The sequence below is a fragment of the Jaculus jaculus genome, chromosome 1, assembly GCF_020740685.1.
Source record: "Jaculus jaculus isolate mJacJac1 chromosome 1, mJacJac1.mat.Y.cur, whole genome shotgun sequence".
Classification (NCBI taxonomy): Eukaryota; Metazoa; Chordata; class Mammalia; order Rodentia; family Dipodidae; genus Jaculus; species Jaculus jaculus.
The window spans coordinates 124220703-124248465 of record NC_059102.1 but is presented as its reverse complement, the minus strand read 5'-3'; the positions used below and the strand labels follow the sequence as shown (position 1 = coordinate 124248465).

Genomic DNA, 27763 nt, shown 5'->3' with positions numbered 1-27763 from the left:
CCGCGGTTTTGCTTCGGCCCGGAGGCTTTTACCGAGCGCCCCGCGTCCCTTGGGGGGGCGGCGGCGGCGTCTGGGGCTGCAGAGGCAGCCTGGGGGTCCGGAAGTCAACACCATGTCGAGTCTGCACAAGAGCCGGTAAGGGTCCGCGGGGGCTGCTCGTTCGCAGACCGGGGGCGACCAGGCCTCGTCTCCTCCCTGACAGCTGGTCAGCGCATATGAGGCCAGAATGGGGCGCCGTCCGGCGGGGGTCCCCGAGCGCCCACTTTCTAACCTCATTGCCCGAGGGCCGAAGGGGAGAAGCTGTAGAGTCGCTGCTTCTGTCCTTGGTGTCGCTTTGCTTTCTCATACTGGACCTTTTCCGCCGCTGACTCCGTCCAGACCTCCATATCCACCCCCAGTCCCTCCCCCCCCCCTTTGTCCCCAGACTCCAGTCCCCCTGTTTTTAATCCAAATGCGCCCTGCCTCGGTGCCCCGAGCTTTTGAGATATACAAGAGAACCAGGATTTTCCGGTCTGGCCTCGCCCGCAAGGCTGGTTCTTGCAACCTTAGCTAAATTTTGCTCGCTCTTCAGTCTTCCTCCAGGAGTAAGTTTTTTTTTTTTTTTAATCTTTTGTCCTTGCCTAAGGGCAGATCCAGAAGTCCCTTTTTGAGCTGCTGACAGATTTCACAGGTCCGTTGTCTGCGGATGAAATTAGTCCTGGTTTCTATGGTCGGTTGAACTCAGGTAGTGGTGATGGTGTGTGGGCTGGGTCTGGCCAGCAGGAAGTGACCAGTAAGTGCCAGCTCACTAAGTAGTGCTTCGTTATATGGTCTTACTCCAGCACCTTTATACTAGAGCAAGCTTCATTTCCCTTCGCTGTCGTTCTAGGTTTAGAGCAAGAAGTGATAGATACAGTTTGCTACTTCCCCAAGCTGGTGGTGGTTGGAGTCTGGTGGTGTAAGGGCTGTGTGGGTGGCAGGCTTGATCACTAACCCTTATCACCCGAGGAGTCGGGTGGTCTTCATTTGCTTCCCTTTTCCTTCCTTGCAGAATTGCAGATTTCCAGGACGTCCTGAAGGAGCCCTCCATCGCACTGGAAAAGCTTCGGGAACTCAGTTTTAGTGGTAAGCAGCAACTATACTTGAGGGTTTCATCAGAGCAGCATCATGGCTAGCATGTAGGGGAAGCCGCCTGGGTCACATCTGGCCTGTTGTAGGGCCAGCCTGACTCATGGGGCCTTCTCCAGATTGTGCAGCGCTGCCCTGATATGAGAGAGTTTCCCCGTGGAGTGGTGGCCAGGTTAGGACAGGGTTAGATGGGTAAGGGCCTGATGGATTCTTCACATTCTCTAGAGACCTGAAGATGCAGCTCTTCAGGTGAGGAGACCTTTTGAGCTTAGGTCAGGCCTTTTCTCGTTTCTCAGCTAGCTTCTTAGGTTGTGGAGGCTGATTAGCTGCAGGGTGGTTCCTGGTTTCTCTACCTGGCTTGCAATCCAAGCCAGAGAATGACCTTTGATTAATAGTAAAACTCCAGTCTTAGCACACAGAGCCTCAACTGTGTTTGACTTTGCCCTCCCAGACATGGTTAATCTTCCAGTGCAGAGATAACTTGCTTTTGGCTCTGTGTTTAACAACAACCCCAAGGCATTTGTATAGCTCCCTGTCATATTGCCTTGCCCCTGTAACTTTGCCAAGTGAGGAGTTTTCAGTTGCCCCCACCATGCAGATTCTGAGGTGGTCATTGGTTCCTGCGCACAGTGATAGGGAAGCCATCACTAAAGCTGCTCTGCTGAGGCGCCTGCCAGCATTGCAGAAGTTGGTCTTTGTGTTCTGGAGTGGTGTTGAGGTCCCGGAGATGAGGCAATCTGTGGTGGTGGTGAAGAACTTGGGACTGCAGAGTCAGACTTCTGTGCTAGTCCTTGATGGCTCTGTCTTCACAGATGAATGTCCTTATCTGAAATGAGGACATTGATGCTAATCTTCCCTCCTTTCTGGGACTAAAGTGGGGATTAAGTGAAATACTGCCTGTCAGGCACAAAGCGGTTAGCCTAGGAAATGCAGTCTGTGTGCTTGGTCCTGTGCTAGGCACTAGGATCCATAGACAGGTGTGCTTCTCCTTTCCCTGGGGGTCACCCAGTTGTAGGAGTTACATAAAATTCACACAAACTAGCCATGCATCATGGCACATGCCTTTAATCCCAGCACCCAGGAGGTAGGAGGCACTGTGAGTTGGAGGTCAGCTTGGGACTACAGAGTGAGTGCCAGGTCAGCTTGGTCTAGAGAGAGACCCTACCCTGAAAAAGAAAAAAATAAATTCACACAAATTATTATATAATTCCAATTGTGATAGATGCTGTCAAGAAGTTTACAGTACCATTGTTGTTTAGAAGTGCAGAGCCAGGCTGTCAAAGTCTCATGCTTCATGGACTGAGCTCACTGGGCACCCTGAGAAGCCAGGCTTTAATTGGGCCGAGTTGAGCCTCCTACCTCTCCCTCCAGAGAGCTGGGATTAATGGCATGTACCACCATGTCTGGCAAGTTGATGGTTGATTATGGCTCCACCGAAGAAGAAATACCAAGGATGAGGTGTTATTCTCCAAAGAACATTCCAGTTAGAGGGAGCTCAGGGCTGGGGGATAGGATTGAGGATAGAAATCACACAGAAGTAGCATCCACTTAGAAATTTCTTTGGTAGAAAATGGTTCTTAAAAAAATACTTCTTGCCTGCTCCACCCCCTGCCTGCCACCTGGCTCCAAGGTTTAGGGCTGGGAGGTTCTGGGACTCTGGCCTGGGGTGACCTTTGCCTGCTGTGTCCACAGGCATTCCCTGTGAGGGCGGACTGCGGTGCCTCTGCTGGAAGGTGGGTGTGCCTGGGGTGGGGCTTCTGCTCTGCTCCTAGTCCCTGGGTTCCTGCATGGGCTGTCCCCACCCTGGCCCTTCCTTCTGTTCTGCACCTCCCTGCCTGTCTGAGGAAGGTTTTGGTTTTTTGTTTTTTTGGAAGTTCTGGGTTTTTCTGTTCTCTTGGCATCCCCTCCAGGGTCTCTCTCTGAGGATGAGACACTTTGAAATCCCACTAAAGATTCTTACTTCCTGGCCCATGAATACCTCAGAAGTGATGTTTATTGGGACAAAACAAAGGCCTGAATCCATTAGCAGAGGTGGTGGTGCTGCCTGTTGTCCTGGTTTCCAGCCCTTTTGAGCACCAGGATTCCTTCTCATTTGGAAGAGCCTGTGCAAGGAAAGCAAAGGGCTGGTCTGCTGTAAGGAGGAGGGAGGCCTCGGGGAGGAATGTAGTCCACTGGAGCTCAGGCCTGTGCTCATGGGCCTCAGCCACCTTGCTTGCTGGTGACTCCATGAAGTCTTTCTTTTGAGGCCTATCTGCCTCCACCACTATTTTGGGTTGGGGCGCGGGCATCGCCAGTGTTGTGCCCCTCTCCTCTGTGCAGATCCTCTTGAACTACCTCCCATTGGAGAGAGCCTCATGGACTTCAATCTTGGCTAAGCAGAGGTGAGACCTGTGAACAGGGGACGAGGGGATGGCCTTCATCTCATGCAGGACCAGTCTTGCCTCCTGTGGTTGCTTCTCTGGGCTGGACCTTCAGGGGTAATTCCTCCTGCCTCTGTTCTCTCCTGCAGGGGGCTCTATTCTCAGTTCCTGAGGGAAATGATTATCCAGCCTGGCATTGCCAAGGCCAACATGGGTGTGTCCAGGGAAGATGTGACTTTTGAGGACCATGTGAGTAGGGGTTAGCATCAGGGGCTGAGGGTTCATGCTGGGGCGGGGAGCAGTACCTGCACAAAGGTCTTTCTTATTAGAAGATGGTTGGAGACTGACCTCCATTTCCTCTGGCTCTGCCAGTTCCTCCTCTCTGCTGTGCGGGGGCGGGGGTGGAGGAGATGTCCAGCTCCTGAAAACAGTAGTGTCTCCCCACTTACAAGTGCAGCCTGAGTGCAGGGATACTGGGTCTAGTTAGTACCACAGACATTATGACTGTTCTTGTGTTTGTTTTTTCGAGGTAGGGTCTCTCTTTAGCCCAGGCTGACCTGGAATTCACTATGGAGTCTCAGGGTGGCCTCAAACCCATGGTGATCCTTTTACCTCTGCCTTCCCAATGCTGGGATTAAAGGCATGCGCCACCATGCCCAGCCTAGTAATGACTGTTCTGAGAGTGCTATGGGAACAGCTGTTAGTCAGACACTGTGCAGGCCTGGTGTCTGCAATCCTCATCCCTGGGCCTTTTGTTGTTTGTTTGAGGTACAGTCTTGCCTGTCTTCAAACTTGAGATCCTCCTGCTTCAGCCTTCCAGTAATAGCTGGGATTATGAGCTTGTACCATTATACCTGTCTGAGTGTTTAACTTCCTTTTTACAGTATTAGAGATCAAACCAAGAGTTTACATTTGCTGGGCAAGTGTTCAATCCCAGAGCCATGCCTTCTTCCTCAACCCTGGTCATTGAGGGAGTTACTAGGATCACATAGTTAAAGAAAGACCATGACAGAAATAAGGATGAAGTGCCTGTCTCAGGGGCTGGAGAGCTGGCTCAGTGGTTAAAGGTGCTTGCTTTGCAAAGTCTGTTGGTTTGGGTTCAGTTCCCCAGTATCCATGTAAAGCCACATGCACAAAATAGTGCACACATTGGGCGTTTCTTTGCAGTAGCAAGAGACCCTGGTGCATTCATTCCAACCCCTCTGCTTGCAAATAAATAAATAATTTTTTTCTTTTAAGTGCCTGTCTCTCCTGGCATGGTGGTGCACACCTTTAATCCCAGCACTTAGGAGGCAAAGGTAGGATGATTGCCACAAGTTTGAGGCCACTCTGAGACTACATAGTGAATTCCAGGTCAGCCTGGGCTACAGTGTGGCCCTGCCTCAAAAAAAAAAAAAAAAAAAAAAAAAAAAAGTCCCCTTTTCTCCTCCCATACTGAACTTCTCTCTAACTACTTCACTGCCTTGGATCCATCCACTGAGGAGAGGAGTTGACCACTCAGAGTATTGGTGAATAATGAATGATACAACATGCATTCATTAATATGTTTTCTCAATGACACTTGCTCTGGGCAGAGTTCTGGAGCCAGTACAGTGGACAGAACAGCATCTGCCCTGTGTGTGTGCTCAGAGCAGGTGCAGGGCTTGCTGCTAGCTGTGCAGTTTGACGATGTCTGAGTGCTGTGTTGGATGGAAGCACTGGGAAGGCCTCTGTTGTTTCTTTTGGCCCATAGGCTATCTGTGGGCCATGCTGGGTCTGTGGTGGATTGTTGGAAGGGCAGTGGGCCGGGATCTCCCAGGGGTACTGGCTGGGCCTTGGATAGAGCAACTCCTTTTCTCTCCATAGCCCCTCAACCCCAGCCCTGACAGCCGGTGGAACACGTACTTCAAGGACAATGAGGTGCTCCTACAGATCGACAAAGATGTCCGGTAAGAGGCTGCAGGGGCTGGTGCCTGTCAGTGGCCTTGAGAGGCTTCTCACCCCTGCAGCAGAGTGGGAAGAATTCTGCTTGGGAGCCTGTTCACCTGGTTTCAGTTACAGTTTTGCCATTTAGCTGTTTCACCTTGGCCAAATGACTCAGGCTCTCTGAATGTGACTTTATCTGGAAGTAGGAGTGAGATGACTCAGGTTGAAGGCATGGAGTGGGGCCTGGGTCTCCACAGGTAATTGGGAACATCGTGCTGGTCCTAGTATGCCTCAGAGGCCCTTGAAGTCATCACGTTACTTTTGGAGAAGGACCCTTGGAGCTCATCTCACTGCACTCAGCAACCTCTCCTTGGCCAGACAGGATACTCTGTCATCATGATGACCCTGTGGCATTTCCAAGGGGCAGCTCCTGGGGCCCAAGTAGGTGTGCCATGGTAGCTGTATTGCTTCCCAAGGAATTTCTGTCCCTGTGTGAACAGGATTGGAGGTAAATAAGATTGGAAGGGTCCTTCCAACTGACATGAGGAGACAGTTATTCAACCTGGCAACAGTAATTGCATATATTATAAGTGTCTATTTCCAAGGAGGTCATTCACCGTGATTTGCAAAGGGAGAGAAGGACAGAGAGGCACAGAGATGTGTGGAAGAGCCTCTCAGGACTAAGGAATAAATGTGAGGAGTGCTCTGTGGCTTGAAAAAAGGCATGTGGCAGGCGAGTGTCTAGTGGGAAGAGCCTCCTTGCCCTCACCCTCTTTGGTGCTGCCACTCTGCCCAGGTCCCTCTTCAGATGGCTGCAGGGGTCGCCTGCGCCAAGTGCCTCACAGGGCTTCAGGAGAAAGGGCCTCTCAGCCTTTGTTCTCAGGCTGACCTTGGTGCAGTCTCTCCCCATGTGGGGTACTCCTCTGGCACCCAGGTTTTTTAGCAAGAGCCACATCCTACAGAGGAGGCATTGGGGATGCAGGTCTGTGTGTTTCCAGTGTGAGGTTTGCAGTATACTGGAAATGAGGGGTCTGAGGAATGAACTACAAGGCCTGATCGTGCTCCAGAGCTGCCTCTCCTCTTGCTTTTCCTCTCACTCTGTCTTGCACATCTCTGTGTCAGCTGAGTGTGTGCTTATCCATACCTTCCCTGTTGTGACTCACACAGCAGTAAACCCTTGGATGTATACTGCCCTACATGCATACATACATGTACATACCTATGTGCATATAAATATGCGTAATTTTTTAAACATTTTATTTATTTCAGGGAGGGAGAGAGAATGGGCACGCCAGAGCCTATAGCCACTGCATATGAACTCCAGATGCATGTGCCACTTGTGCATCTGGCTTTATGTGTGTACTGGAGAATTGAACCCTGGTTGTTAGGCTTTGCAGGCATGTTCTTTAACCGCTGAGCCATCTCTCCAGCCTGATATGTGTAATTTTTCTACTGGAGATTAAACTTAGAGATTCGCCCCTTATAAATACTAGACAAATAATGTATATTTTACAGTGCTAAGTATGGAAGCCCTGGCCTTGTGCAGTCTAGCACAAGTCTACCACTGTGCTACATCCTTAGCCCTTAGCAAAATGATGTTTGATTTACAAGAATTAGGTTGTAAGACCATAAAGATAAAAAAAAAAAAAATGTATGTGGGGCTGGAGAGATGGCTCAGTGGTTAAAGGCACTTGCTTGTAAAGCCTGATGGCCCCAGGATTTGAGTCTCCAGTGCCTATGTAAAGTCAGATGCACTAAGTGGTGCATGCATCTGGAGTTCATTTACAGTGGCAGGAAGCCCTCGCATACCCATACTCACTCTGACTGTTGGCCTCTTTCTCTATATGTCTGTCTGCCTCTCTCAAATAAATAAATATTTTTTGAAGTTTTTTTTCCAATATTTTATTTTATTTATTTTGAGAGTGAGAGAAAGCAAGAGAGAATGGATGTACCAGAGCCTGTAGCTACTGCAAATTCCAGATGCATGTGCCATTTTGTATATCTGGCTTACGTGGGTACTAGGGAATGAAAGTTGGGTCCTTAGGGTTTGCAGGCACGCACCTTAACTGCAAAGTCATCTTTCCAGCCCAAGTAAATATTTTAAAGACATGTTTTTTTTTAATAAATATTTTATTTCTTTATTTATTTGAGAGAGAGAGAAAGGAAGGAAGAGGCAGAGAGAAAGACAGAATGCCAGGGCCTCCAGTCACTGCAAATGAACTCCAGATGCATGCACCCCTCTTGTGCATCTGGCTTATATGGGTCATGGGAAATTGAACCGGGATCCTTTGGCTATGAGGGCAAACACCTTAACCGCTAAGCCATTTCCCCAGCCCTAAAGACACATTTTTTAAGGTAATACTGCTAATATTTTGGCTTTTGGGGGACACTTAGAAGTAGGGTCTCACTCTAGCCCAGGCTAACCTGGAACTCACTTTGTAGCTCTAGGCAGTTCTTCTGCCTCTGCCTCCTGAGTTCTGGGATTAAAGATGTGTGCTGCCACATGCGGCTGAAATTTTCTAAGTAAAATAAACAAGCTCAGCTGGGAACCAGGGGGGACTAAACCACAAAACCCAAGGCTGATGATGTATGTAGCTTGTTGGTATAGCATTTCTTTAGCACGTTGAGTTCCCCTAGGTTTAATCTCTGGCACTGCAAAAATAAATAAATAATAGCTATATAAATAGCAAATACCCTGCCTCTGGGGATGCCCAGGCCTTCACAGCTGGCACCTCCACCCTGAATGACAGCATTCTCTCCATTCCCTCTTGACAGGAGACTGTGTCCAGATATATCCTTCTTCCAGAGACCTACCGAGTACCCCTGCCTCCTCATTCTGGACCCCCAAAATGAGTTTGAGACCCTTCGTAAGCGGGTGGAACAGACAACGCTGAAATCCCAGACAGTCGCGCGGAACCGCAGTGGCGTTACAAATGTAAGGAGGCTCTGGGAGGCCTACTAACAGCATTTCTCTTCCTGTCTCCCATGGACCACTGGCTCCAGGGCCTTGGCCCATGACCGTCTACCCTGATAGTCACCCAAGAAACCTTGGATCACATCTTATGCTTTCTAAAGGTTGGTGCTGGAGGCTTGTGCTCCAGCCGTCCATGCTGGTTATGGAGTGGGGATTGTCCTCATGGTCAGGCCCCCCTGTGAGAGGTGAACTGGAGATGGCTCTGAGAGAGTCATCACAAGTGGGATGGAAACAGTGATAGGGGTGGCTAGAGGAATGTCCAGGTCTAGGTATCAGGAGGCTTCTCTGAAGAGAAGGATGGAGGAGAAAGAACATTTTAGTTATGGAGAACATGTAGCCAGATTCCCACACAGGAGAGGGTGTGCAGTGCTCAAGGAAGGAGGGGCTTGCATGGCTGGAAGCAGACAGAAGGTGAAGGGAAATGCTAGAGGATGTGAGGGGAGGGCTGAGGCGATGGGGAGGCCACACAGGCGTTTTCCCATAGGGCTAAGGGTGTCCTTGCAGCATTCTGATCTGGGCAGTGGCTTGATTGAGGTCTGGTTTATAAAAGGTGACCTTGGGCACTGAGGGGATAAACAAGTAGCTACTGTTATACAGGCTGGAGTTGGATATGGGAGCTGGGGCCAAGGAGGAGCAGGAACTAATGTGCAGAGTGCAGGACTTGTGCTGGGAAAGTCATGCTGGTGTTTGAGCGCCTCTCACTTGGGGGCAGCTGCTGTGGCCAGAGAGGTGATAACCTAATCCCTTCATTTAGACCCCCTGCTTTGGCTCATTCCTCATCAGTGGGGAAGGCCTTCTGTGAAACCTCTAGCCTGTAAGGGACTGGGCACTGCACAAGCTTGTTCTTCCACAGAACTGACTGGTCAAGGTGCTGGCAGGGCAGTCTGGGCAGAGCCAGTGGGTCCCAGTTTCATGAGCGTGCCCCAGGGCTACAGTGCCCATGCTTGGTGAAGCAAACATGTGACTTGCTCTTTGTGCAATAATCAGCCCCAGGTAATCCTTTCATTGTAGTATTACGTTCTACAAATTTTTCTTTTTTTTTTTTTTTTTTTTTTGGTTTTTCGAGGTAGGGTCTCACTCTGGCTCAAGCTGACCTGGAATTCACTATGTAGCCTCAGGGTGGCCTCGAACTCATGGCGATCCCCCTACCTCTGCCTCCCAAGTGCTGAGATTAAAGGCGTACGCCACCACGCCCGGCCCAAATTTTTCTTTTTTTTTTTTTTTTGTTTTTCGAGGTAGGGTCTCACTCTAGCCCAGGCTGACCTGGAATTCACTATGGAGTCTCAGGGTGGCCTTGAACTCACAGCGATCCTCGATCCTCCTACCTCTGCCTCCCGAGTGCTGGGATTAAAGGCATGCGCCACCACACCCGGCCCAAATTTTTCTTTTGGAAGGCAGCTATGCTCACCACTATACCACCAACGCCATGCCTGAACTTTTCTCATTTTTTTAAGATTTATTTTTATTTATTTATTAGTGACAGAGAGAGGGAGAGAAAGAGAGAGTGATAATGGATGCACCAGGGCCTCTAGCCACTGTAAATGAACTCCATTCGCATGCACCACCATGTGCATCTGACTTACCTGGAGAATCGAACCTGGGTTCTTAGCTTCACAGGCAAGTGCCTTGACCACTAAGCCATTTCTCCAGCCCTGAATTTTTCTTTTGGATCTTGGCCTGGCAGCAGCAGCTTCATCCCCAGGCCTCTGGACCTGTGCTTTAGCTGCTTGAGTCCGGCTGGCCCTTCCTCTGACGCTGGGCAAGTGCTGCTAGACTTACATTCCCAGGTCTGTTCTCTGTCATAAACTGGGCATGATAACTCCTGCCAGGCTTGGCTGTGGAGCTGCCAGGAAGAAATGAGGTCGCAGAGCGCACGTTCTTGGAAAGCCTGGAAGCACTGGATGTTCTTAAGAGGCAGCCTGCCTTGCAGGTTCAGCTGATAGGTTCTGGGGTTAGCCAGACCAGGTGCAAGTCTCAGGGCCATTGCTTACTAGGAGACATCTAAACACTGAGTGAGCCCATTTCCTCCTCTGGAAAGTGGTGTTGAAAGCTGGTTTGGTGGTACAGGATGTAATTCCAGCACTTAGAGATGGAGGCAGGAGAATCAGGAATTCAAGGTCACCCTCAGTTACATGGTGGGTTTAGACCAGCCTGGGCTTATCTTTAAAAAAATTATTTAGTTATATATTTTATTTTATTTTATTTCTTTGCAAGCAGAGAGAGAAGTAGAAGAGAGGCAGAGAGAATTGGGTGTACCAGGGCCTCTAGCTGTTGCAAACCAGTTCCAGATGCATGCATTTCTTTGTGCATCTGGCTTTATGTGGGTACTGGGGAATCAAACCCCAGGTTGTTATTTTTTTTCTCCCCCCCGCTCCCCCGAGGTAGAGTCTCACTCTAGTCCAGACTGACCTGGAATTCACTATGTAGTCTCAGGGTGGCCTTGAACTCACAGCAATCCTCCTACCTCTGTCTCCGTAGTGCTAGGATTAAAGGCGTGCACCACCACGCCTGGCAGGTTTTTAGGTTTTGCAGGCAAATGCCTTAACCACTGAGTCATCTCTGTAGCCTATGAAATCCCATCTTAAAACAACAAAAAAGTGTTGAAAGAGCATTCGAGGCTTCAGTTGAAGAATTCTCACATAGTACTATCTGGCGTGGAGCAAGCGCTAAGTAAACTGTCACCTCTCAGTTACTGAGGTGTGCTTAGGTGTGTGCCTATGTACATGTGTATAGAGATAGTAGGAGAAGGAACATAATGCCCTGGAGTCACTATGCTTCTAGGATAGCTTCATATGCTGTCTCCAGTTCTCTCCTGAAGGAAACCCTGCTCTGGAGCCGCTGAAAAGCAGACCCAGAGCAGAGCAGGGCAGGGACACCTCAATTACTATGAAGTTCTGTGGGGTGCTGTTTGACAGTTGCTGTTGGGGCCCCTTGTGCTTAGCATGAGTTTTAGGTAGCATCATGACCTCTTTATTTGGCCACGAGTGTTGGCTCATGTCTGTAATCCCAACACTTGAGAGGCTGAGGCAGATGGTTCACCATGAGTTCAGTGAGATGCTGCCTCAAAAGAAAACAACAACAACAGGGCCTGGGGAGGTGGCTCATCATTTCAAGGCTCTTTCTTTTCTTTCTTTTTGTTTTTTGAGGTGGGGTTTCACTCTAGCCCAGGCTGACCTGGAGTTCACTATGTAGTTCCAGGCTGGTCTCCAACGCACAGTGATCCTCCTACCTCTGCCTTCCGAGTGCTGGGATTAATTTATTTATTTGAGAAAGAAAGAGAGAGCGAGAGAGAGGCAGATAGAGAGATTGGGTGTGCCAGGGCCTCTAGCCATGGTAACAAACTCCAGATGCCATCTTGTGCATTTGGCTTTACATATGTGTTGGAGAATCAAACTGGGATCCTTAGGCTTTGCAGGCAAGTGCCTTAACTGCTGAGCCATCTCTCCAGCCCTATTTATTTATTTATTTGTTTATTTATTTGCAAGCAGAGAGAGAGAGAGAGAAAGAGACAGGGAGATGGGCACGCCAAGGCTTCCTAGCCATTGCAAGTGAACTCCCAATGCATGTCCCTCTTTTGTGCATCTGGCATTATGTGGGCACTGAGGAATTGAACTCAGGTCATTAGGTTTCAATGCACTTTCTTGCAAAGCCTGCTGGCCCTGGTTCAGTTACCCAGTCACCCATGAAAAGCTGGATGGGCATTTGTTTGCAGCGGCAAGAGATGCTGGTGCATCCGTACAGACACAAACTCATAAAAAAGAAAAAAGTTCAAGGCAGGCGAGGTGGCACATGCCTTTAATCCCAGCACTTGGGAGGCAGATGTAGGAGGATCACTGTAAGTTCAAGGCCACCCTGAGACTACATAGTGAATTCCAGGTTAGCCTGGGCTTGAGTGAAACCTTACCTCGAAAAACTGAAAAAAAAGGTCAGGAGTTGGAGAGAGGGCTTAGCAGTTAAGGCACCTGCCTGCAAAGCCTAACAACCTGATCTACTTGTGTTGTAATTCCCAGTACCCACATAAAACTGGATGCACAAAGTTGCACATGCATCTGGGGTTCCTTTACAGTGGCTAAAATCCCTGGCATGCCCATTCTCTCTCTGTCTGTTTCTCTTCTGCTTGCAAGTAAATAAATAAAAACATTTAAAACACAATAGTCCAAGCATTCAGACAGTTTGAAAGAGCACTGTACACACCTGCTTGCTTTCCAGCCAGTCATTAGCATTTGGCTATATGGCTTTGTCTCTATCAGAGAGAGAAAATTGCAGGTGGCTGACCTTTGGCCCTAACTCACCAAGCCTCTCCTGAGGATAAGGGATCCTCTTACCTACATAGTTAATCTAGGAGGATAAATTTTGGAGTGTCACCTGGTATCTTATCCATAATCATTTGAGATCAACTGTGCTGCATTCCACTGTGGTGAGTCACCTTGACTGTAAAGCACAATCAGGCAGGGTCTGTGCATGCACTAGGATGCATTGCTTCTATATAGTGTCTACTTCGCTGCCCTCTGGTCATTCACTTTAATTTTTTTATTTTACTTTATTTATTTATTTGAGAGAGAGGGAGAGAAAGGGTAAACCAGGGCTGTCAGCCACTGTAAACAAACTCCAGATACATGGAACACCTTGTGCATCTGGCTTATGTGGGTCCTGGAGAATTAAACCTGGGTCCTTTGGATTTATAGGCCAGTGTCTTAACCACTAAGCCATCTCTTCAGTCCTGGTCATTCACTTTTTGAAGAGTCTTGGTCATTCATCTGCTTTCAGCAATAAGTTTTTATTTTGTTTATCTGTTTTGGATTTAAAAATTTTTACTTATTTGCTTGTGTTTGTGTGTGTGTGTGTGTATGGGTGCACCAGGGTCTCACCATTACAGACACATGCCTGTTTGGGTTTACATGGGTGGTTAGAAAATTGAACCCAGGCCAGCAGGGTTTGCAAGGAAGCACCTTTAACTATTGTGCCATCTCCCTGACCCTGACCTTGAACTCTTTTCTTTTTCTTTATTCACAACTTCCATGATTATAAAAAATATCTCATGGTAATACCCTCCCTCCCCCACTTTCCCCTTTGAAACTACATTCTCCCCATCTCAATCAGTCTCTCTCTCTCTCTTGTTTTTTGGTTTTTCGAGGTAGGATCTCACTCTGGCCCAGGCTGATGTGGAATTCACTATGGAGTCTCAGGGTGGCCTCAAACTCAAGGCAATCTTCCTACCTTTTGCCTCCCAATTGCAGGCTCAATCATTCTCTCTTTTATTTTGATGTCATGATCTTTTCCTCCTATTATGATGGCCTGACCTTGAACTCTTGATCCTCCTGCCCATACCTCCTAAGTGGATTTTCAAACCTCTACTACCACATCCAGACTAGTTTTTCTTTTTCTTTTCCTCCCTCCCTCCCTCCCTCCCTCCCTCCCTCCCTCCCTCCCTCCCTCCCTCCCTCCCTCCCTCTTTCTTTCTTTCTTTCTTTCTTTCTTTCTTTCTTTCTTTCTTTCTTTCTTTCTTTCTTCTTTTTTCTTTTTTTTTTGGGGGGGGGTAGGGTCTCACTCTGGTCCAGGCTGACCTGGAATTTACTATGTAGTCTCAGGATGGCTTCAAACTCATGTCAGTCCTCCTACCTCTTCCTCCCAAGTGCTGGGATTAAAGGCGTGCACCACCATGCCTGGCATTTGTTGTTGTTGTTGTTGTTGTTCAAGGTAGGAGCTCTAGCTTAGTCTGACTTGGCATTTATTCTGTAGTCCCAGGCTCGTCTTGAACTCACAGTGATCTTCATACCTGTGCCTTTTTAGTTTGAGTGCTGGCACTAAAGGTGTGCACAACCACTCTGAGTCTTAAGTTTTTTTCTTTTATTTATTTATTTAATTTTACTTTTTTGAGGTAGGGTTTCATTGTAGGCTGACCTGGAATTCACTTTGTGGTGTCTTGAACTCATGGTGGCCTTGAACTCATGATGATGTTCCTACCTCTGCCTTTCAAGTGCTGGGATTAAAGGCATGCACCACCACCACGCCCAGCCAGTTGTTTTATAGAATGTTGTTGCTCTTGTCCCTTTTCCTGGATTTGCCTTCTTTCTCACTGGTGTTTGATGTGCTTCTCAGTGAAGATGAACTGGGCTTCATGGAAACACCTGTCCTATCAACAGGCCCTCTTTTTCTCCCCAGATGAGCTCTCCACACAAGAACTCCGCACCACCAGCCATGAATGAGTATGAGGTGCTGCCCAATGGCTGTGAGGCCCACTGGGAGGTGGTGGAACGGATCCTGTTCATCTATGCCAAGCTCAACCCCGGCATCGCTTACGTGCAGGGCATGAATGAGATTGTGGGCCCTCTCTATTACACCTTCGCCACTGACCCCAACAGCGAGTGGAAAGGTAAATGGGCACTTTTCTGCCCTCCTCTCCCATTGCTAGCTCCCTGACATAGAGATTAAAGCCAGCCAGACTGATAGGCTTTATCAGCCTTATCCTCTTTCAGACTTCCATTCTTTTGTCAGGAGAGGGACTGGCCTGGACAATGATTTATTGATATTTATAACTTAATTTCTGGCAGAAGAGATGAGATATATACATAGAAAGTTGAATGATAAGATTTTGCTGAGTGTGGTGACACACACCTTGAATCCCAGCATGTAGGAGCCAGAAGTTGGATGATTGCTGTGAGTTCAAGGCCACCCTGAGACTACATAGTGAATTCCAGGTCAGCCTGGGCTAGAGCGAGATCCTACCTTGAAAAACCAAAAAGAAGAAAGTTGAATGATAAGATTTAATGAGCGTCATGAGCAAAGTAAGAAACTTCTGAGTAGATAGTGTTGTTAGATGTGGGAAGAAAGTGGTGATGTCCTCGGTCTAAGGTGGACAGTGACCTAGGACAGTGGATAGACTATACTTGAGAGGGATAGCTTGGTGGCACTTAGAGGTGGGCACATGTCCTGTAGGCGAGAGATGAGACGGGACTCAAATGCCTCACTTCTCTTGGTTTCACCCCCACCCTGTCACCTCTCCAGAGCATGCTGAGGCCGACACCTTTTTCTGCTTCACCAACCTTATGGCCGAGATCCGGGACAACTTCATCAAGAGCCTGGATGACTCACAATGTGGGATTACCTACAAGATGGAAAAGGTGTATTCCACCCTGAAGGATAAAGACATGGAACTCTACCTGAAGCTGGTGAGGACCCCTGGGCCACAGTGGCCAGGACAGATGGGCAGGAATGCAGAGTTACGTGTGCCTCGAGTCTGGGGGTTGAACATGGCTGTCCCTGCTGAGGAATACTGACTCATGTACTGAGGCAGGTCTGGGAGATCATGCAGGTGACAGAGGAGGCCAAGCAGGTGGGGAAGGGAGAGTTAGTTGAGCATGGTGCCTGTTTGTGCAGGCACAGGACACTGGATGAGGCAAGGCATGTTATAGCTGCAGTCCTGGGAAGTATTAACTTCATTATCATTCTCATTATGATATTTTCGTGTCTCTATTTAATCCAGGGCCTTGCCTGTGCTGGGCAAGCAGTCTACTGCTGAGCTGTATTCCTGGCCCCTTTTTAGTTTTATTTTGAGGCAGGGTCTCACTAAGTGACTTTGGCTTTAACTCACCATGTAACCCAGGCGTGCCTTGAACTTCTGCTTTTCCTACCTCATCCCCTAGAATTGCAGAGGTTACAGGTACATGTTACCCCATGCCTAGCTGTTAATTACAAACAAAAAAGAAGGGCTAGAAGTATGGCTCCACTGTTAAAGGCACTTGCTTGCAAAGCCTGACAGCCCAAGTTCAATTCCCTAGTACTTGTGCAAACCCAGATGCAGGGGCAAGAGGCCTGCCTTACACCTTTTTTTTTTTTTTTTAATTTTGATTAACATTTTCCATGATTATAAAATATATCCCATGGTAATTCCCTCCCTCCCCACCCCCACACTTTCCCGTTTGAAATTCCATTCTCAATCATATTACCTCCCCATTACAAACATTGTAATTACATATATACAATATCAACCTATTAAGTATCCTCCTCCCTTCCTTTCTCCACCCTTTATGTCTCCTTTTCAACTTACTGGCCTCTGCTACTAAGTATTTTCATTCTCACGCAGAAGCCCAGTCATCTGTAGCTAGGATCCCCATATGAGAGAGAACATGTGGAGCTTGGCTTTCTGGGCCTGGGTTACCTGACTTAGTATAATGCTTTCCAGGTCCATCCATTTTTCTGCAAATTTCATAACTTCATTTTTCTTTACCACTGAGTAGAACTCCATTGTATAAATGTACCACATCTTCATTATCCACTCATCTGTTGAGGGACATCTAGGCTGGTTCCATTTCCCAGCTATTATAAATTGAGCAGCAATAAACATGGTTGAGCATGTACTTCTAAGGAAATGAGATGAGTCCTTTGGATATATGCCTAGGAGTGCTATAGCTGGGTCATATGGTAGATCAATCTCTAGCTGCTTTAGGAACCTCCACACTGTTTTCCACAATGGCTGGACCAGATTGCATTCCCACCAGCAGTGCAGAAGGGTTCCTTTTTTTCCACATCCCCGCCAACATTTATGATCATTTGTTTTCATGATGGTGGCCAATCTGACAGGAGTGAGATGGAATCTCAATGTAGTTTTAATCTGCATTTCCCTGATGACTAGTGACGTAGAACATTTTTTTAGGTGCTTATATGCCATTCGTATTTCTTCCTTTGAGAACTCTCTATTTAGCTCCTTAGCCCATTTTTTGATTGGCTTGTTTGATTCCTTATTAGTTAACTTTTTGAGTTCTTTGTATATCCTAGATATTAATCCTCTATCAGATATATAGCTGGCCTGCCTTACACCTTTAATCCCAACACTCGGGAGGCTAAGACCAGAGAATTGCTATGAGTTTGAGTCCAGAATGGGCAACATAATGAGTTCCAGGTTAGCCTAGGCTAGAGTGAGACTCTATCTTTTTTTTTTTTTTTTAAATTTTTATTAGCATTTTCCATGATTATAAAAAAATCCTGTGTTAATTCCCTCCCCCCCCCACTTTCTCCTTTGAAATTCCCTTCTCCATCATATTACCTCCCCATAACAATCGAGACTCTATCTTGAAGCATGGGTGTGTGTATAATATGTGCTGTGTACTATGTGTACACATGTATTTACCCATTCAATGTCCCGTGAGTTGGCCTGCAGCAGGGTGTGCTTGCCTGGGTGGCCAGGGGAACATTAGGCCTCATGTTCCATCACTTACACCTATATTTTGGTTTTGAAGTTAAAAATTTTATTTGCCTTGTAAAACTCCATGTTGCTAAAGCACTCTTGGAGCATTGTGCGAAGACAGGAAGTCCCTGGACACTTACGCCTTTTTTTTTTTTTTTTTTTGCTTTTGTTTTTTTCATAGGGTCTTGCTGTAGCCTAGGCTGACCTGGAATTCACTATGTAGTCTCAGGGCGGCCTTGAACTCATGGTGATCCTCCTACCTCTGCCTCCCAAGTGCTGGGATAAAAAGCATGTGCCACCACACCTGGCTAACACCACTTAGGCCTATTCTTATTTGGCCAGAAATCTCATAAGAATCCTGGAGCTTGCATAGACATATGCATATATGTATGTATGTATGGTTTCTTTTGTTTGTTTGTTTGTTTTAAATTTTGGAGAGACAAAGAGGCACAGAGAGAATGGGCACACCAGGGCCTTCAGCCACTGCAAACAAACTCCAGACATGTGTGCCACCTTGTGCAACATTGTGGACTTACATCACTGTGTTTCTCACTTACATGGAACCTGGAAATTCAAACATGAGTTCTTAGGCTTTGCAGGTAAGTGCCTTAACTGCTAAGCCATCTCTCCAGCCCAAAACATAACTTTTTATTTTATTTATTTTTTATTTATTTGAGAGAGACAGACAGAAAGAGAGAGAGTGAGAGAGAGAGAATGGGCACCCAGGGCCTCCAGTGACTACTAATGAATTCCAGATACATGCGCCACCTTGTGCATCTGGCTTATGTGGGTCCTGGGGAATCAAGCCTCAAACCAGGATCCTTAGGCTTCACAGGCAAGTGCTTAACCACTAAGCCATCTCTCCAGCCCCCAAAATAATTTTTTTTTTTTTTTTTTTTGAGGTAGGGTCTCACTCTGGTCTAGGCTGACCTGGAATTAACTATGTAGTCTCAGGGTGGCCTTGAACTCTCGGTGATCCTTCTACCTCTGCCTCCCAAGTGCTGGGATTAAAGGTGTGCACCACCACGCCCAGCTCAAACATAATGTTTTAAACAAGCATAGAATGCTCTTTTTTTTTTTTTTGAGGTAGGGTCTTATTGTAGCTCAGGCTGACCTGGAATTCACTATGTAGTCTCATGCTGCCTTCGAACTCACAGTGATCCTCCTTCCTTGCCTCTCAAGTACTGGGTGGCATGTGCCACCATGCCCAGCTAGAATGCTCTTTTCTTTTCTTTCTTTCTTTCTTTTGTTTTTCAGATTTTTTTTTTATAAGCAGAGAGAAACACAGAGAATATGAATGAATAGATATGCCAGGGCCTGTAGCTGCTGCAAATAAACTCCTGGTACATGCATCTTTTTGTGCATCTGGCTTTGCATGGGTACTGGGGAACTGAACCCAGATTGTTAGGCTTTACAGGCAAGTGCGTTAACCACTGAGCAATCTCTTTAGCTCAGAATGCTTTTTAAAAATTTTTTTTCTGAGCATTTAATGAAAGTATTTTTTAACAATTTAATCACCCTTTAATTGTAAGATACTAGTTTCCTTTCTTTTTGGTACAAATAATAACATAGCTCTTTCCCTATTACATACAGATTAAATATACCCAGATTCTGAATGTTGCTGTTTGTAGGGAATACATTTCCTGTAATTTTACAAAGGAAATTTACAACAAATGTATTTTAAAAACATATACATTCTTTTTTTAAACTTTTTAAAACAAGTTATTTATTTACAAGCAGAGAGAGATAGAAGACAGGCAGACAGAGAGAGAATGGGCACACCAGGGCCTCCAGCCACTGCAAACAAACTCCAGATGCATACACCCCTTGTGCATGGCTTATGTGGGTGCTGGAGAAATTTATTAGGTAGTCTCAGGGTGGTCTCGAACTCACAGCGATTCTCCTACCTCTGCCTCCCAAGTGTTGGGATTAAAGGCGTGTGCCACCATGCCTGGCTTCTTCAGCCCATTAAGAATTTTTTTTTCTTTTAACTGACAACTTCCATAATTGTAGACAATAATCCATGGTAATTCACCCCTCCTCCCACTTTCCCCTTTGCAACTCCACTCTCCATCATATCCCCTCCCCCTCCCAATCAGTCTCTCTTTTATTTTGCTGTCATGATCTTTTCTTCCTATTATGATGGTCCTGTGTAGTATCAGGCACTATGGTTGGTTTTCCTCATAACAGACATGCCACTATTGCACCTGTTGGCTCATTTGGCCTGGCTGGCCAAATTAAAAGCTTGCAGTGTCCACTGTCGAGTATCTCCACTTGTGATTTCTCTCTTTTCCATTGAACTTCATGTAGCATGGCTTTTTCCAGCTTTCTGTCAACTGTTCTACATGGAGGAGGTTTTCAGCTCAGCTCCAGCAGGATTTCTCAGTGACCTTGCAGCGCAAGCATGTGGAGTCTTCAGCAATAGGGTCTTAACCATCTATTCCTGGTGGGAAACCAAGAGCCTTGGCAATGGCCTATAATGATTTGGGGTAATCAGTGACCTCCCTGGCCAACAACTCACTGGAAGGTATCCCATCCCTGGCACTGAAAATTTTCTAGTAACAATCTATGTCTTTTGGTTGTCCATTGTCTGAAAAAGTAGGCTTCCATATGACTTATTCATGTCCTCTTAGACTTTGTTTTAACTTTTATTTATTTATCTGCAAGCAGAGAGAAGAGACAGAGAGTGGGCAGGCATGCCAGGGCCTCTAGCCATTGCAAATGACCTCCAGATGTATGTGCCCTTTGTGCACCTGGCTTACATGGGTCTTGGGGAATCAAACCTGAGTCCTTTGGCTTGCAGACAAATGCTTTAACCTCTAAGCCATCTCCCCAGCCCTCCTCTTAGATTTTTTTTAAAGTTTATTTTTTGTTTATTTATTTGAGAGCTACAGACAGACACAGGGAAGAGAGAGAGAGAAAGAGAGAAAGAGAGAGAGAGAGGGAAGGAGGGAGAGAATGGGTACATCAGGGTCTCTAGCCACTGCAAACAAACTCCAAGTGCATGCAACACCTTGTGCATCTGGCTTACATGGTTACTGGGGAATCGAACCTCAAACCAGGGTCCTTAGGCTTCACAGGCAAGCGCTTAACTGCTAAAGCCATCTCTCCAGCCCACTCCTCTTAGATTTTGATTAGCTCTACCTTGACCTTTCCCTTTCTCCTGACCTTTTCACCCCCATTAATCTGTTCTTCTACTTACTTATATACAATACCATCTTATGAAGTCCCCCTTTCCTACCCTTCAGTTCTCTTTATATGCCCTTTCTAGCTTACTGGCCTTTGCTATACTGAGTTTTATTCCAACTCACATAGAAGTCCAAACATCTTTAGCTAGGATCCACACATGAGAGAGAACATGTGATGTTTGGCTTTCTGGGCCTGGGTTATCTCACTAATTATAATCCTTTCCAGATCCATCCATTTTCCTGCAAATTTCATAATTTCATTTTTCTTTACCACTTAGTAAAACTCCATTGTATTAATGTGCCATATCTTCATTATCCACTCATCAGTTGAGAGACATTTAGGCTGGTTCCAGTTCCTAGCTTTTTTTTTTTTTTTTTTTTTTTTGAGGTAGAGTCTCGCTCTAGTTCAGGTTGACCTGGAATTCACTATGTAGTTTCAGGGTGGCCTCGTACTAATGGTGATCCTCCTACCTCTGCCTCCCGAGTGCTAAGATTAAAGGTATTTCCTAGCTATTGTGAGTACAGTGGCAATAAACATGGTTGAGCAAGTATCTCTAAGGTAACAAGACGAGTACTTAGGATATATGCTTAGGAGTAGTATAGCTGGGTCATGTGATAGATTTAATTTTAGCTGTTTCAGGAACCTCCACACAGAATTCTATAATGATTGGACCAGTTGCATTCCCACCAACAGTGTAGAAGGGTTCCTCTTTTTCTGCATCCTCGCCAGCATTTATTGTCATTTGTTTTCATGATAGCCATTCTGACAGGAGTGAGATGGAATCTCAATATAGTTTTAGTTTTCATTTCCTTGATGGCTATATAGTATGTTTTTTAAAAACATCTATTTATTTAATTATTATTTTTTTGTGTTTTATTTATTTGAGAGAGAGAGGCAGATAGCTAGCTAGAGAGAGAAAGAATGGCCATGCCAGGGTCTCTAGCTACTGTAAATGAACTCCAGATGCATGCACCACTTTGTTCACCTGGCTTTATATGGGTACTGGGGAATTGAATTGGGAGTGCCCAGGTCATCAGGCTTTGCGGGCAAGCGCCTTAACCACTAAGCCATTTTCCCAGTCCTGTCACATGCTTTTTTCAGTTAATATTCTGTGTGGCTGACCAAGGTTTTACCACTTGGGAGTAAGTGTCCTATTGGGTTGTAGTATGGCTTAAATAAGTATGCTAATGCATTTAACATGTTGAGCACATGTGTAATACCTGCTGTCACTTTGCATTTCTGCACATCCATGTGTACAAAATGAGTAAGTGTACAGTGTTGTATAAGAACGGAGCAATTGGGCTGAGAGATGGCTTAGCAGTTAAGGTACTTGCTTGCAAATCCTGGGGATCCAGGTTTGATTCAGTATCCTCATAAGCTAGATACACAAGGTGGCACATGCTAGAGACCCTGGCGTGCCCATTTTGTCTGTTACACACACACAAATAAATTAATTAATAAGAATAGGAGTTAGGCATGGTGGTGCATGCCTTTAATCCCAGCTCTTGAGAGGCAGAGTTAGGAAGATTGCCATGAGTTTGAGGCCTCCCTGAGACAACATAGTGAATTCCAGGTCAGCCTGAGCTAAAGTGAGACCCTACCTCAAAAAAAAAAAAAAAAAAAAAAAAAAAAAAAAAAGAATACAACCATCATTTACAAATCTACTTAGTAAATTTTTGCATAGTAAAAATTTTCCAAAGTGTTTTGAAAAAGGTCTGGCAACAGTATTTGGCAGCAAGCAGCAGCTGCCTTTTTTGTTGTTGTTTTGTTTTGTTTCAAGGTAGGATCTCATTCTAGCCCAAGCTGACCTAGAATTCACTATGTAGTCTCAGGGTGGCCCCGATCTCACAGTGCTCCTCCTAACTTTGCCTCTCAAGTGCTGGGATTAAAGGCATGTGCCATCACACCCAGCCCGCAGCTGCCCTTTTATTTATTTATTTTTAAGTTATTTTATTTATTTATTTATTTGAGAGAGAATGGGCATGCCAGGGCCTCCAGCCACTACAAACAAACTCCAGATGCAAATGCCTCCTTGTACATCTGGCTTACATGGGTTCTGGGGCAATCAAACCAGGGTCCTTTGGCTTTGCAGGCAAGTGCCTTAACCGCTAAGCCATCTCTCTAGCCCATAGCTGCCCTTTTAATGGTGCAAGGCCCTGTAGGGCTTGGTGCCACCCCATGGTGTTCTTGCAGTCATCCCTGCCTATTTTTTCCTCAATGCTAGGCTCCTGCCTGCTGTTCATGTGGGGTTGCTCCTGGGCTGCATGGCTACCCTGCAGCTGACTCTCCACACACGTACTGTCTCCCCAGCAAGAACAGAACATCAAGCCTCAGTTCTTCGCCTTCCGTTGGCTGACACTACTGCTGTCCCAGGAGTTCTTGTTGCCTGATGTCATCCGGATCTGGGACTCCCTCTTTGCTGATGACAGCCGTTTTGATTTCCTCCTCCTGGTCTGCTGTGCCATGCTCATGTGAGTGTGTCCCTGGCCTGCTGAGTCTTTGAAGGGAACTAGAGTTGGGGCAGAGAAACCCTCTGGCTTTAAAGGGAAGGCAGGATGTCCCTTTTGTGGCTGGAGCCAGCCTCTGAAATTCTCATGTCCAAGCTATGTTTGCCTGGACTAGAGAGTCATGAAGAAGATGTGGAGGGCACCCAGGGTGATTAGGAAATGGAAGGCAAGCCAGGCATAGTGGCACATCTTTTAATCCCAACATTTGGGAGGATCACTGTGACTTCTAGGCCAGCCTTGACTAGAGTGTGACCCAACCCCACCCCCCCCAAAAAATGAAGGACCCCCAAGGTGAGGGCACCCAGGGTGGTTAAGAAATGGAGGATGACAGCCGGGCGTGGTGGTGCACGCCTTTAATCCCACACTTGGGAGGCAGAGGTAGGAGGATTGCCATGAGTTCAAGGCCACCCTGAGACTCAATAGTGAATTCCAGGTCAGCCTAGGCTACAGTGAGATCCTACCTTGAAAAACAACAACAAAAAAAAAAGAAAGAAAAGAAAAGAAAGAAATGGAGGATGGAGCTGGGCGTGGTGGTGCACGCCTTTAATCCTAGCACTTAGGAGGCAGAAGCAGGAGGATTGCCATGAGTTCAAGGCTACCCTAAGACTAAATAGTGAGTTCCAGGTCAGCCTGGACTGATGTGAGACCTTACCTTGAATAAAAAAGAAATTAAAAAAAAGGGAGGGCTTTTCGGGTGTGGTAGTGTACACTTTTAATCCCCACACTCTGGAGGCTGGGGTAGAAGGATCGTTGTGAGTTTGAGGCCACCCTAAGACTACATAGTGAATTCTAGGTCAGCCTGAGCTAGAGTGAGGCCCTACCTCGAAAAAACAACAAAAAAACAAACAAATTAGAGAAGGTCCTGGGTGAGGGCAAAGTGGAGAGTGCCAGGGCTCCCAGTGCATGGCTGCTTGTTTCCTCAGACTGATCCGGGAGCAGTTGCTGGAAGGGGATTTCACCATCAACATGCGGCTCCTGCAGGTAATGCGCATCAGAGGGGAAGGCCAGGCTCCCACCAGACATACTCTGCAAGTCCTACTCCATCTTGTGCTAGCCACTGCCAGGCTGGGTTCAGGAATGGGAGCGTGTAGTGGGGGGTCGGGGTCCAGACCCTGGGGCAGGTCTGGTTTGGATCTGGGTTGAATCGTAGTCCTCATTGAGTGACTTCTGTCCTTGGCCTACATACAACTCAGTGGGCTCCAAGAACAGGACAGTGGTCATTGGTAATTGTGCTTAGGCCAGGGAGACCGAGACAGATGGCTTAGTCTGAGCTAATGTCTGTTCTGTGCTTGTCATGTGACCCAAGGCCATTGACAACCTCTCTAGGCCTTAGTGTCTTCACCCACACTGGGCCTACTGTTCATTTTCAATAATTTTATCAACTAGATCTGTGAGATGGAGTAATCATAGTGACTCCCTCCTAGGGCTACGGAGGGACCTGCACAGTGCTGGGCCAGTATGAGTGGGGTTCAGGGCTCCATGGCAGGAGATGAGGCAGTGGGTTCTAATCCTAAGGAAAGCTGGGGGACCCTATGGGCCTGAGTTAGTGGCATGCAGCAGTTCAGGCACCTGGGTGTCTGGTAAGTGGTTCCTACCCCTGACATACAAATCGTGGAGGTTTGTTGTGTGTGTGGCAGAGGTGGCAAAGGGGTTGCTACTTCAGGGGCATATTGTGGTTTTCCTGTGCCCAGGATTACCCCATCACAGATGTCTGCCAGATCCTACAGAAAGCCAAGGAACTCCAAGACTCCAAGTAGCCTCCTGTCCCGGAGGCCAGATTTGGGAGAGCAGCCACCTTCACCTTGTATCCTGGCTCCCAGGACACAAAAAAGCCCACGAGATTGCCAGCCTGAAGGGAAGCTGCAGGCTCGGCCAACTCCAGGACTTCGCATGTTGGCTCCCATAATCCGGGATGCTCCTCATGGGAACACACTGCTGGGTGCCTTTCCAGCCACCCAGTCCTGGTACACCTGGGATCCCTTGGTCAGGCTTCTGAACAGGGTTGGAGTTCCCAAACTGGTTTCCTGGAACTGGGACCGTTGGCACAGGAAGCTGTCAAGGGTCTCACCCTGCCTCTGCCCTATAGCTCCTCGTCCTTTCCTGCTTCTGGTCTCCTGGCACCAGTTGGGGGAGGTGCTTGGCAAATGGGCCAGAAAACACATCTGGAATTCGGTGCTGGAGCTGTGTGGGGAGGTAACACCAAAAGAACTGAGTGACTGCCAAGCCCAGGCCCCACTCTGTGTCTTCAACTGAGTGTGTTCTCTTGTGGCTGATGGAGCGTATGTCCCCCTGGTGTCTCTGCTTTTGTGTGTGTGTGTGCACGTGCGTGTGTGTGTATTTGTATACACCCTAGGGGTGGGAGAGGTTGTCTTAGAATCTCTCTAGTCTCTGCTTCTCCTTCTCTGTCTCTACCTCTGCCTGTCTCCCTCTGCCTCTTTCCTTGAGGTGGTGTGTGTGTGTGTGTGTGTGTGTGTGTGTGTGTGTGTGACTCTTGCTGTCTTTTCCTCTCTCCTTTATACTCTGCCCTTCTCTCTTGGGGTGCCTTATCCTGAGCCTCTTTCCCCCTCCCTTCTAGATCCCTGAGGCTGGCAGACAGAATGAAGTGTCACAGCAAGGCCCCTGGAGGCCATCCTTCACTTTGGCATCTGATTCCTATTCCCAACATGTGGCTCAGGAGCCCCAGATCCTACTTGGAATCAAATGCTGCTGAGAATGATGGCCTGCAAAGCTTTGAGCTTCTTGCCTGCTTTCTGTCCAGGAATGGAGAAGGGAGGAGAAGTGTGGATCTTTAGAGGTGATCGAGGACATCCAGGCTGTTACGTAGCTGGAATTCAATTCTAAGTGTTTCTTCCCAGCCCAAGAAGTGTGAGTCCTATCAAGGAGTCGGACCAAAGGAAGTCCAGGAGTCTCTGGACCTACAGACCTGGGTTCTGCCAGTGTCAGAAGGGCCAAGTGAGGGCCTGGTATGTCCTTGATGTCAGGGAGGCTGTGGAGGTGTTGGCCTTCCTGGTTACCTGCTTTAACTATTCCCGGGATTTGGGGTGGTGAGTCCCTAACATGGACTCTGACTGCTCTGCTCCCAGTTCTGTGAAGAGTGGCTTCATTCTAACTAAATCCCTTACCTCCTTTCACGTGGAGGACAGGTGGTTTTTGTCCTGACGGCAGGACAAGGTTCCTCACCCTCTCCCCAGACTGGCCAGCGCCTATATTGCCTGAGGCCCTCCTGAAGTGGGCAGGGCTTCCTTCACCAGGCCTCCTTGGATGCTGTTGGGACTTTGTGCACTTGCCTTTTTGCCACCTTCTCCCCTAACACAGTATTTTGGGGTTTTACTATTTATTAAGGCTTCTGGCTATTTATTACAGATTGGGGAGGGGAGAAAGGGAGTTGGAATGGTAGACAGGAGTAGAGACTTGAATGGTCCTCATATTTCAAGGCTAACATCGACATCTTCTCCCTTGCCTTTGAGGCCTTCTTTCCTGGCAGGTCCTGGTGTGAGGGCTGCCAGCAGTACTAGAACTGAGTACAAGGGAGGCCAGGGCTGGTGTCCCTGTGATGGGGCAGATCCAGTCCACTCTTATCCCAGAACTCGTCCTCTGGCAGGTCAGCCCCAACTTTAATTCCTGTGTAGCCTGTAGCTTGGGCCACTGCCTAGGACCCAGCAGACACTGCCCAGGACACCTGATGCATTCCCTCCTGCCTGACCCTGCTTTTCCTCCTGGGACCTTGCGACTTGAATCATGTATCTGATTTGCCTCAGTGGGAGACCTGAGTTCAGTGCCCTCTCCTTGGACGAGTCTTGGTTAGGCTGGCTTCCTGTGGGGGGGTGCCTAAGGAAAGGTCTTGCTCTTGAAGGGTTCTCAAGAGAGGTGCACAGAGTCCGAGTGCCTGCGGCAGCCTCAGGACTGAGACACTGGCCACCTGAGCCGTGTGAGCTCAGCAGGTCTCAGTCCTTAGGGTCAGAATGGCAGTACCCTTTTGTTTTTTTCATCTATTTTGTTCTCTGAATCAGTGCTCTTGATGAGTTGTCTTTAATAAATTGTGTGTTCTTTGCAATGAGCATTGGTGCTGTTGTGGGCAGACAGCTTTGAGACCTTGGTGCAAAGGAAAATGTTTCAGCAGGGCACCTGAAGAGTGGCCTAAGAACAAGGCCAGGAAACCCTTGCTCCTGCGAAATTCTGTTTTCAGCCACAGCAGTCTGTCTGTGGGGTGGGATCATGGATAGGTTAGGACATGCCATATGATTACAGAGGAAGTTTATTTTAGATTACCTGTAGTCTCACTTTGTAGCCCAGGATGGGCCTAGAACTCTTGATCTTCCTCAGCTTCCCAAACTCAGGATATAGGTGTGCCTCACCTACCTTTGTGTGTGGGGGGGGAGTTGTGGTAAGTGTATGCATGTGTGTACAGATAGGCACACCCAGTCAGAATATAATGTCAGGTGCCCTCTGTCATTACAGATGTGCTTGGTTTGTGTGTGGATCTGACTTGGGTCCTGTACTTGTGCTGCACACTCTTACTCACTGAGCCGTATTCCCC

The 27763-nt window shown here is 47.4% G+C and overlaps 1 protein-coding gene across 3 annotated transcripts; it reads left to right on the top strand.

Annotated features, from left to right (window-relative positions):
• Tbc1d13 (TBC1 domain family member 13) lies at positions 1–27280 on the top strand. 3 transcript variants are annotated; one of them, XM_045130915.1, is made up of 12 exons: positions 1–135; positions 1031–1104; positions 2800–2840; positions 3427–3488; positions 3617–3716; positions 5313–5395; positions 8148–8307; positions 14509–14719; positions 15352–15515; positions 23030–23190; positions 24150–24207; positions 24918–27280. In XM_045130915.1, the coding sequence occupies exons 1-12, from the start codon at positions 113–115 to the stop codon at positions 24981–24983; spliced, it is 1203 nt and encodes a 400-aa protein (XP_044986850.1). In that variant the 5' UTR covers positions 1–112; the 3' UTR covers positions 24984–27280. The 3 variants fall into 3 exon arrangements, with proteins under 3 accessions (XP_044986850.1, XP_044986860.1, XP_044986866.1); XM_045130925.1 differs by lacking the exon at positions 2800–2840 and having other exon boundaries at positions 69–135; XM_045130931.1 differs by lacking the exons at positions 2800–2840; positions 3427–3488 and having other exon boundaries at positions 74–135.
• The last annotated feature ends 483 nt before the right edge of the window (positions 27281–27763 follow it).